Source organism: Brassica rapa, chromosome A03 (assembly GCF_000309985.2).
Source record: "Brassica rapa cultivar Chiifu-401-42 chromosome A03, CAAS_Brap_v3.01, whole genome shotgun sequence".
NCBI classification, from domain to species: domain Eukaryota; kingdom Viridiplantae; phylum Streptophyta; class Magnoliopsida; order Brassicales; family Brassicaceae; genus Brassica; species Brassica rapa.
Genome location: NC_024797.2, coordinates 33202423 through 33213309, shown reverse-complemented (window position 1 = coordinate 33213309; position 10887 = coordinate 33202423). Strand labels below are relative to the sequence as shown.

The 10887-nt window shown below is 43.4% G+C and overlaps 1 protein-coding gene across 1 annotated transcript; it reads right to left on the bottom strand.

Moving 5' to 3' along the window:
• Positions 1–4073: 4073 nt before the first annotated feature.
• LOC117132677 lies at positions 4074–5690 on the bottom strand. The gene is made up of 2 exons (XM_033287490.1): positions 5196–5690; positions 4074–4898 (listed from the first exon to the last, which is right to left on the bottom strand). Exons 1-2 carry the CDS (start codon positions 5688–5690, stop codon positions 4074–4076), a joined length of 1320 nt encoding a protein of 439 aa, XP_033143381.1.
• Between the last annotated feature and the right edge of the window lie 5197 nt (positions 5691–10887).

Here is a 10887-nt window from a genome sequence, read left to right as displayed (position 1 = left end):
AGGGATCCGAGGATCTAAGTCCTGCCTGGAGGCTGGGAGAAATAATACCGGGATATTTTTCTCTAACAGTTTACCCCTTATTTCTCGATTTTGTCATCGAAGTCGGGGAATAACATGTGCACTCAAGTCAACCGGGGTTGCTTATTCTCAGCAGGCTCCCTTTAGGCAGGACTTTGTTCCGCTAGTCTTGTTAGCCTAGGTTCCACTCAATTCGGAACTCATTCTGAACCCAGGTAAGGACCGGTTCCTTCGTGTTCAGTTGATGTCAGATAGTAGTTTTTTCTGCCTTTCTGGAAATGGTGAGCCGGAGCTTGGTCGTGTAATCCACACGTGGGTCGGAGCAGATTTTCACTTCAAAGTCCGTTAGATCGTGGAGGAGAGCGGAAGTGTGGCATCTTTCCTTTTTTTTTCAGTCCGGTCGCAAGGAATTCTTCTGAAGATTTGGAAAGATCCGACTTCCTTTTTCCAGGCTCCAAGAAAGGAAAGATCTAGGCGTATATTTAGGATTTATGATGCGTAGAGCTTTATTCATCATCAGCTTGAGAAGATGAACTCTGTTCTCCCTACTTCGTTCGTGGGCGGTCGCGTAAGGCCTTGCCGTCTGTTTGCTGATCCACTCTCATCGCCTATTGCTTCCTTTGGAACGGCTTCCGAAACAGGTAGTGAGGCGATCCCAATGGCGCCTTTGAAGCAACGCGAACGCTTTACTCTTGACGACGGCCCGCGCTCCAAGATTCGTGAGGGAGGCTTGAAGGCGATACGGAAAAAGTAAGGGATCCATTCCTCGGTGCATATGAGGAGTCCTTCCGAGTTCGAACGCGTGCATGATGGAGGACCGGGAGGGATAGCTATCTATGAGGCATATTTAGTAGCCGGCTTCCGGGGGATTGTTCCTTCGCTGGTGGCTGAAGTGTCTTCGTTTTTCGGCTTTTGCCCTTCTCAGCTTACTCCCTTGTCCTAGAAGATTTTGATGTCAATCCAGGTACTCAGGGAGCTTCATGGTCTTGAGACCGGGATTCACGAGGTGCTATATTCCTATCGCTTTTCCCCTTGGAGGATCGTGCCTGGGTTTTACCACCTTCAACCTCGTGATGGTGCTCCTTTAGTTGAGGAACCTCGAAGAGGTATCCGGAGTAATTCTTCATTCGAGAATAATTGTAGTCGATACGTGTTTATGAAGATCCAGGAACACTTCCATTACCCTACTTTCTGGCGTACTGTTGGTGAGTCTTGCTTCATGCACTTTTTCCCTTTGGTAGTCGATCTGTTGATAGTCGGTTTTGTTTTCAGATGTATCTCGTCCGATATCTTTTCTTGGGGAAATGGTGGCGAAGAAAATGTTGATGATTCCTACGCTTTTGTGGGGTACACTTTTTGATGAGCAAAGAGGTCCTGCGCCATAGTCTTCTCTGGGGTAAACCTTTACTCCTTAATCCCTTTTCAGTGCATCCTCCCTTTAGTAAAATCTCATCTCTTATTCTTCAGGTAATATTGGGAGGCTTCCTGCTTCAGTTCTCTATGATGAATATCAGCAGGCTGGGACACAAAGAAGGCGTCCTTTCTATGCGCCTCCACCCCGTTTGACTAAGATGGCGCCGTTAGATATGGGAGCTGGGACATTCCCCCCTGGGAATATGATCGGAGATGTGCCGCTAGTGGGTATTCAGCAAAGGCTTCTTAACGAGCTATTTCCCTTCGTAACCGGGTGAGTGATATGGCTGCTCAGCGCGACTTGCTGATTCATCAGGTGAGAGCTTCGAGTAGGTGGGAGCTTATGAAGGAATGGCTAGAAAGAAGGACGGAGCATTGGGACCCTTCGGAAGAGTACCGCCAGTATTTATTTTGGTCTGCAGAGCCGACATGTCTTGCCGATGCTTCCTTACGAGTCGGTCATGAGTCTGCTGTGGAGTCTCGGGTTTCAGCTGGTCCGCTATTCTAGATTCTTTGAAATTGTTTTCCTTCATTATCTTCTTGTTGATTTTCTGGATTTTCTTTGGAATAAAGACTTTTATATCAAACTTTTTTGCAAAGCTTGTTTCTTTCGGGTTCGGAGTTTGAATCCGAAGATTCCCTTCTTCTTCTTTTTTTCTCTATATGGTGCTTTTGTTTGCATGTTTCTTCTCTCGGAAGATTGTAGGTTGCTCAGATGACCTCCGTGTCTTGAATTGTCTTTGAAGAACTGGAGAGTTGGGCGTTGATCCGACTGTTCGGTAGCCTTGAGCCTTTCTAGGCCTTTCAGATTTTTTTTTGGAGGATTCATGGATCCTAGGCGTTTGGGTTCCTTAGAACCTCTGGACTTTAAGATGATCGAACCTCATAGGTCTCGTAGGATTGAATCTCTTTTGGGGACCCTGGGATCGCTTAGAGAGTATAAATAGTGTTGGGACCCGGAAGCCCTTCTTAGGGTACCCATGGGTTCCAGACCCTGAGGTCCGGAATTGGACTCGTAGTCCCCGGACCCTGAAATCTTTTCTATAAAACCCGTAGGTTTCTTGACCCTGAGGTCTTGGATTTAGACTTGTGATCTTTGGACCCTAAGGTCTTCTTAAAGATTGATATAACCGGCGGGTTTCGTCTTTGTATTGGAGTTGGGCCCGAGCTTTATAAAGAACTTGGAGGTGTACCTTTTCCAGGTCCTGAAGAAATTTGTTCAAGACCCGGAGACTTCATGGGGACCCGAAAGTTCTCGATAACCCTGGGCATTCGGTTTGTATTTTAAAGGGACCGTATGTTGCCATCCTAGGTGAGGCCTCTACCGGTATCTGTGGGGATTTCATATTCTACTGCTCAGAATCTAGTCAATATCGAGTTCCCGTGCTGCACTCTGCTTTCTGCAGAAAGCCACTATCAGTCTTAGAGGGTGATGGTGTGGGTGAAAACCCAAGTGCCAGACTTACGCTGTTTTCCACGTCTGGAGAAAACATGATATTTTTAAGGTGCTCCCGGACTTTTGCACTTGCTCAATGGCAATTATACCTCGTGTCCTCTGTATTAATTTAGCACTTAGCGTTTTAACACATGTACCTTTAACTTTTTTGGTATTTTAGTTTGGGACCCCGATATGCATGAGGCTATACAGGGGTTTTAGGTAGTATTGACGGCATACTCGGGCTTGCGCAGACCCATTCCTACCTTATGTCTCATACCTGTTTTTTTTTGCGTGGTCGTGCCACTTATCATACCCGTAGGTTTTTGCGTGGTCATGCCACTTACTGTCAAGGGTTGGCCAGGATCGGAGGTCTCTTGGACCTGATCCAGCTCGTTTGCCCCTTTAAGTATTATGGGATTCATACTACTCTTTTATAGTCAAAACTATCTTTATTATATAGGCTTTGTCCGGAGACGTTCAGCGTACATAGGAGTAGAAAAACATAATGCTTAAAATAATAAATAATAGGAATATGATCTAGTGATTGCTACTAGAAATGATAAATCCTAAGGTGCAGGGCGTTTCAACAGTTTGGTTGTATTTTACCTTGGATATCTTGCAGCCTGTATGCGCCTGCTCCTCGTACCTCGATTATCTTGTAGGGTCCTTCCCATGCGGGAGACAGTTTTCCAGTTGTTTTTTCTGGTCGTTGAAGAACCCAGTCTCCTTGCTGAAAGGTTCTGGTTCTGACTTTCTTGTTGTAGGTTTTGGCTACTTCTTGTTGATATGCCCAATTTCTTAGCCGAGTGGCTTCTCTCTTTTCGTCGAGTAGGTTGAGGCTCAGCGACATTAGCTCGTGGTTCTCCTCCTGAGAGGTGGTTCCTAAGATCGTGGTCTTCACGTGCATTTCGGTTGGGATTATTGCCTCTGCCCCGTATACCAGGGCATATGGTGTTTCCTGGGTTGCCGCCTTTGGAATGGTTCGGTAGGCCCAAATAACTCAGTGTAGTTATTCTGCCCAATTCCACAGTGATCCTTCCAGACGCTTCCTTAGCATGTTTACCACGGTTTTGTTTGTGGACTCCGCTTGTCCGTTGGACTGGGGATGTCGGGGTGTAGCAAAAGAGAGTTTCATGCCCCAGTCTTTGCAGAATTCTTTGAAATTATGACTTGTGAACTGGGGGCCGTTGTCTGTGACGATTTCTTATGGAACCCCGAACCGTGTGATCACATGCGTCCATATGAACTTTCTGATCTTGAGGTCGGTTATTCTGCTGAGTGCCTCTGCTTCGACCCATTCTGAGAAGTAATCTGTTACCATTAGGATGAAGACTTTCTGCCCCGGCGCTGTGGAGAACTTTTCTACTATGTTCATGCCCCATTTCTTTAAGGGCCATGGCGAACTTATGGACTTGAGGTTTTCCGGAGGTAGCCTAGGGATTGGGGCGTGTCTTTGGCATCTGTCGCAGAGTCTAGACTTCTTGTTAGCTTCTTCCGCCATTGTTGGCCAATAATAGCCTGCTCTCTTAGTTCTCAGCACCAGGCTCCTCCCGCTGGAATGAGATCCGCAATCTCCTTCATGTAGTTCGACCAGGATTCTAGCTGCTTCACGGGGTGTAACGCACCTTAGGTATGGACCGGCAAATGACCTCCGATACAATACTCCCTGAGATAGACAATATCTAGCGGCCTGTTTCTTGATTTTCTTGCTTTCATTGCGATTTTCGGAGAGGATATCGTCTTTGAGGTACCAAACTATGGGGGTCATCCAGGTTTCTTCTTCCTCGATGGCAGAGACCTCTTCGTTCAGCGGTTCTAGGGTGGCCGACCATTGCAACACTAATACTGGGATGCTCATCTGAGTCTGCGTCTGGAGGGCCGACCCTAGGTTAGCCAGAGCGTCGGCCTGTGAATTCTGCTCCCTGGGGATCTGCGTGAGTTTACAGCTTTTAAACTTGCTTATGAGGCGCTGAGCGACTGCCAGATATTGGATCATGCTGTCGTCTTTGGCTTGATATTCTCCTTGTACCTGGTTGATAATTAGATAGGAGTCACTGTAGGCTTCGATATTTTTGGCACCTAGCTGGTGGGCGAGCGATAGTCCTGCAATCAAGGCCTCGTACTCACTTTCATTGTTTGTTCATGTTGGCGATGTGAGCACGATCCCCACTCCTGCTCCTCGAATGTTGCTGGAGCCGTCTACATGCAAGACCCATTCTCCTTCCTCGTCGGCCTCTTTCTAGAGGCGTACCTTCTGTTCGAGAGCCGGAAGTAAATCTGGAGAGAACTCAGCTACAAAGTCCGCTAGGACCTAGGATTTTATTGCCGTGGCCGGCCTGAAGATCACGTCGTATTCCCCTAGCTCGACTGCCCATTTTGCTAGTCTTCCGGAGACCTCGGGCTTATGTAGAACCAACTTTATAGGGAACGAGGTGACGACCACAATCGGATGAGCTTGCAAATAGGGTCGTAGTTTCCGAGCGGCGACCATCAAAGCTAGGGCCAGCTTCTCTAGATGACAGTAGCGAGTTTCCGCGTCTAGGAAGGCTTTGCTTATGTAGTAAATTGGTAGCTGCTTGGTCCCCTCTTCCCGGACCAGGACGGCGTTGACTGCATGCTCTGAGACAACAAGGTACAACAACAAGACTTTGCCATGCAAGGGTTTGGATAAGAGGGGAGGCGTGGAAAGATAGGTTTTGAGCTCCTCGAGGGCCGATTCACACTTCTCGGTCCATTCAAAATCTTTTGGCTTCTTAAGGGTTTCAAAGAAGGCATGGGATTTGTCGGAGAGCCTGGAGATGAATCTGCTTAAGGCTGCCATCCTGCCGGTCAGTTTCTGTACTTCCTTCACATTTTTTAGGGAAGAGATGGAATGGATAGCCCTGATCTGGTCCGGATTGGCTTCTATGCCCCGGTGGGTTACAAGTTACCCTAGGAACTTTCCGGAGCTGACGCCGAACGAGCACTTGGTTGGGTTGAGTTTCATGTTATACTTGCGAAGGGTAGAGAAGGCTTGTTGTAGGTGCGAGATATGGTCTTCCGCCTCTAGAGATTTCACTAGCATATCGTCGATGTAGACCTCCATGGTTTCTCCTATTTGGTCTGCGAACATCATATTTACCAGCCTTTGATACGTTGATCCGGCGTTCTTCAATCCGAAGGGCATGACCTTGTAGCAATAGATTACTCGGGATGTCATGAAAGAGGTCTTCTCTTGATCTTCGGGATGCATAAGTATTTGGTTGTAGCCAGAGAAAGCATCCATGAAACTCATTAGCTGGTGCCCCGTCGTGGCGTCGACCAGCTTGTCGATATGTGGTAGAGGGAAAGTGTGACACCCCCGATCTGGTCTAAGTATAAGTTGACTCGACCAGCCGTGCAACAATCAAACAAGAACATGCACAGCCGATCACTCGTAACTGAAACCAAACCGAGAAGCCACAATGTGTACATAAACGACTAACCCGAAGTTCCCGAAATAAATCCAGGTACCTTAGGCCAACCGCCTAAGTACACATATCCTATTAGGTACAACCCGAGGCTTTACAACCTTAAGAGTAATACCCAATAGTTGGTTCGTCCGGACAAGGACTAATATCATTTGGAACCCGTACTTTAAAAACATTCTTTATACACTATATACTTATTCATTTAAAAGAATCTTACAAAATCTTATAGATTAACCTCGAGGTTTTCGGTCAACAAACCTTATACATAAAGTATATCAAAACGACTGCAAGGATAATAAAACTACCGCTGGCTAATGCCGTTCCTTCCCGTCCTAGAGTAAAGGTCTCCCACCTACTGGTTACCTGCATATCAAATGAGTCATGAGTAACTAGTTTACTCAGTGAGTCTAATCCCACACCCAAACACATATCAATAGTATCCCGAGCAAGCGACACCATTTGAATGCAGTGGAATTATATTCCATAATTAATATAATTATAAGGCCTCTCAATCCATCCATGTGAATCTATCTTAAACATCACCTCCACGATACCCGCCAATCACTCACTCTTAATATATATATATATGCTAAACCCGGAAAACCACCAAGGCTAACCGAGCCTAACGGGGAATAAATATAACCATCATCTCCATCAGATATTCCAAGATAGAACATCCAATGCTGCATGCAGTTACACGGCCTCCAGGGTGCGACCCCATCATCGTGTCTTCATGACCTTGATCCATATCGCAGGACCAATTCACGGTAATGCGGGACTTTCGGGAGAGTGAGTATACAATAAGACTTCACATGATTCACACTGATTAATAGAATACTTATAGATTAGTACTTGAGAACAAGTACTAAGGCTCGGGATAACCTCAAAGAATTATTCTTATTAATTCTTAAGTATTTAAACTAGATAAATACTTCATATATAAATATAGATCAAGGGATAATACTTAATCAATCAACCATAATTACTCCTTAATTAATTCATGATTAATCCTCAATTAATCAATGATTATCCCTTAATTAATTCATGATTAATCCTTAATTAATCAACCATATTCAATATGCAATCATGCATACTCATTCATAATTCATTCATCATCTATCTAGACTCACCTTTAAATCCATGAGATTGGCTAAAGAAGACTAGACTCGAGCTCAAGCTAATCACACTTCACTTCTGGATCACTCTCGGTTCAAAACCATCACAAGGATCCGGCTTATCCGAATACTCTCCTTGGCCATCTGAATTCAAAACATTAGTCTGGTTCAAGAAGAAACTCAACTCAGTTCATAACATTTCAGTTCAATTCTCTCATATCAGTTCGGTTCAAGACAGATTGATACCATGTTCAGCTCGGTTCAAGCTTTAACAATTTAACTCGGTTCATATCAGCTTAGTTCATGCTCAGCTAACTCCGGTTCTAATCAGTTCCCAACAGCTTAGCTCGGTTATACTCAGACGACATCAGTTCAAGACAATTTCAGACCATAGACAGCTCGGCTCAGATCAGATCAGAACATACTCAGCTCAATTCAGTTCTAAACAAGATAAAATCAGTTCGGTTTAATTCCCATAATTCTTATCAGTTCGTCTACTGGTTCTATGAGACTGATTAAATCATAAACCAACCAAGACTGAAGAGAACAAGACCTTAGACAACTGATCCTGACAGGTTAACCAACATACAACAATTGGTTCTCATCAAAACATGGCTGAATCAAGAAGCTGAAGCTTACCGGTTTTACTCAACTAATTAAACTTGACTGGTTGTCTCTCTTCAAGCTAACCACGAATTAACCTGATAAACACCACAAGAATCCATGGTTGGATTTATTCAGAATTTATCTCCAGTGTAGGCAAATCAACAAAACTTCTCACAGAAACTGATCCACAACCATCTTACCGATCAAAATCAAAGGCTGAAGAATATGGGTAATTCTAAACTCTTGGACACCAAACCTTCAGCTCTTAACCACACCAGAACACACTGGATAAAGTCACAGGATGGTGAGAAAGGTTTGTCCATGCTCAATTCTCTTCTCTGAATTTTTTCTGAATTTTTCAACTAGTTTTTCTCACAAATTTTTCTCTCTTCTTTCTCTCTGAATTTTTCTCTGGTTTTTCTTGCAGGTTATGAACGTCCAGAGGAGAGAAGATGGTGTTTTATAACATAATAAGTTGCTTCAGGTGAGGGTTTACTTAAACCAAAGCAAGTTGCTGTCCTTTCCCTCCTTTGAAGAAAGATTATTTTGTTTTTATTAAACAAGCAACCAGCTTGTGACTTTCATGTGACTTTAGTGAAGCAAGCAAGCAGGTAGGTGCAGCTCATGTGACTGATTTACTGAGAAAGCAATAGGAATAGCTGGTGAAATTATTAGACTGGTCGGAATTTAGTTAAGAAACTTAACGACAATTTCAGACAGTTTTCGACTAAAATTTCTCATCCTTCGAATCTCGTCTTGCTTTCAACTAAGCTTGCCTAGCTTAAATAAAATTCGACCAACATTATTAACACTCTACCAGAACTATCAATGAGAGGCCTTTCGACCACAAGACAGTCCCGTCGAGGTATTAATTCACCGGGTCGACTTTATTTTTAAATCTGATCGACCAACTCCAAACTGGTCGAGCGGAGTTTTTCTCGACCAAAAATTAACTGGCTCGTGAGGGTTATTACATTCTTCCCCCCTTAAAAGAATTCGTCCCCGAATTCTCAAAAAATATCTATACAAACTTTTACTGAACACTGGAGTCTCTGCAAGAAGTTTAAGATAACAAACTCTGAAATTATCCTCATCTGCCCGTGTCAAAACAACTGATGGTTCCCCAAATACTTGAACTTTTACAAATTTTTCCTTTTCTCCAATCTTCTGATATGGTGCTCACCTATCCGCAAAGGACCTTTAGGATAGGCTAAATAGGGTTACAAGTTTTCTGGTCTCAGCAGTTCTATCATATTGGGTCTGATATAAGATTACGCAAAATTGGCTCACCAATAGCATAACTAAAAGAAGTTCTGGGCAACAGATAACCATTTCAACTCTGAACAACTCGGTACATACCAAATAACAGATTTGCGGATTTCCCCAACTTTTCTAAAACAATTCTTTCTTTTCTGAGCAAACACTTTCACGATAACCAATTCTTCATCGCACATAACTTTCATATACTGCGGTCTACATACTTCTTTTGACATCGTTGAATCTCTGAATACCATTACTTCTGAAACCTTTCTATCTGCTTTCCTCCAGTTCAATAACATGGAAATATGGAACGTCAGGTGATGTGCCATACGTGAAGGTAACATCTTCAGTCTTGGTCAATGTCAACTTGATTAACCGTGCAACAATCAAACAAGAACATGCACGATCAATCACGCTAACATGATTCAGACCAAAGGTGCCACTCTCAAATACACACACACACACTTATTCCAGGAATGATTTCCCTTACAGTATTCCATACCCTTCTTATCTATCTTAGATACTCTTCAAAAACTTCTGAACGACTCAATCTCACTGAAGTTTCGCATATCCAAGTCTTGTTCTATTACTTTCTGATTTCCTTCTTCTGTCTAGTAACTGAGGAATCAACAAGTCCGCCTATACCAAACTTGATTTACCAACGAATTACTCTTGTATGATGACTTTATACTTTCTCTGTTAATACATCTTCTGATCTCTTAACAACTTGAGCATTCCCATATGCCTTATGGTTATACCTTTTTCGTTGCACTCTTCAATCTTCCTTGGAATTTACTTCACATCTGCTTAATTTTAGGTTGAATTTGGGTTCCTTCTCCCACATCTCCACTTTATGAACTTGTACATGACACAGTCCTCATACTATTCTTCGAAATTCTCTTCACCCAGTTCCTTCTATGAATTCCTTAGATTATCATCCTTCAACTGAGTTCCTCAAATACGAATGAATAAGCCATCTTGATTTTCTACTTGCAATCTTGAAGGTTATCTATTCTCTCCAGACTGATATGAGCGAGGCTCCAACACTTAGTAGAATACGACTGCAGGCCAACGGTAACTGGTCTTCTCTCAAAGACTTCCTTCCTCAACAACATCCTAATTCAGCTCGATAACTAGATAGCCAATCTCACTCTAGATAGAAACAAACCGCTCTAATGGAAGTACTAAGGAATGGGGATGGAATACAAAGGCATACCATAACTCTAAATGGCAGCCAGTACTTCCACGAATAAGAACAGTGTACCCGAATTCACTAAAGTGAATCCTTCCTAAAACAATGACACTACCCGAGAACTACATCTATGTGTTGTTCCCGCATCAAATACAATATGGGCGGAAAATTCCGTCCATAGGCAAGGTCTCATACGACACCTTGATCACTTCTTCACTTATTTATTTAATCATTCATAAATTTTTAAAATGCACACAACACGCAATGGGATAAGAAGCAAACCTGTGATTGGACCTTTTCAGAGGTTTTGACGGTCCAGGCAACTATAAAGTGTAGGCTCTACCCAAATAGCCAAACACTTAGTTAGTGACTAATGGTAAGGAAAGCAAACAAGTT

What these genes read in the sequence shown, in the direction of transcription:
- LOC117132677 (XM_033287490.1), bottom strand. Translation starts at nt 5,690, where the DNA reads ATGGCAGCCTTAAGCAGATTCATCTCCAGGCTCTCCGACAAATCCCAT. An exon ending in TGATCTTCAGGCCGGCCACG is followed by an intron (nt 4,899 to 5,195) that starts GCAATAAAATCC and finishes ATTATCAACCAG; the next exon opens with GTACAAGGAGAATATCAAGC.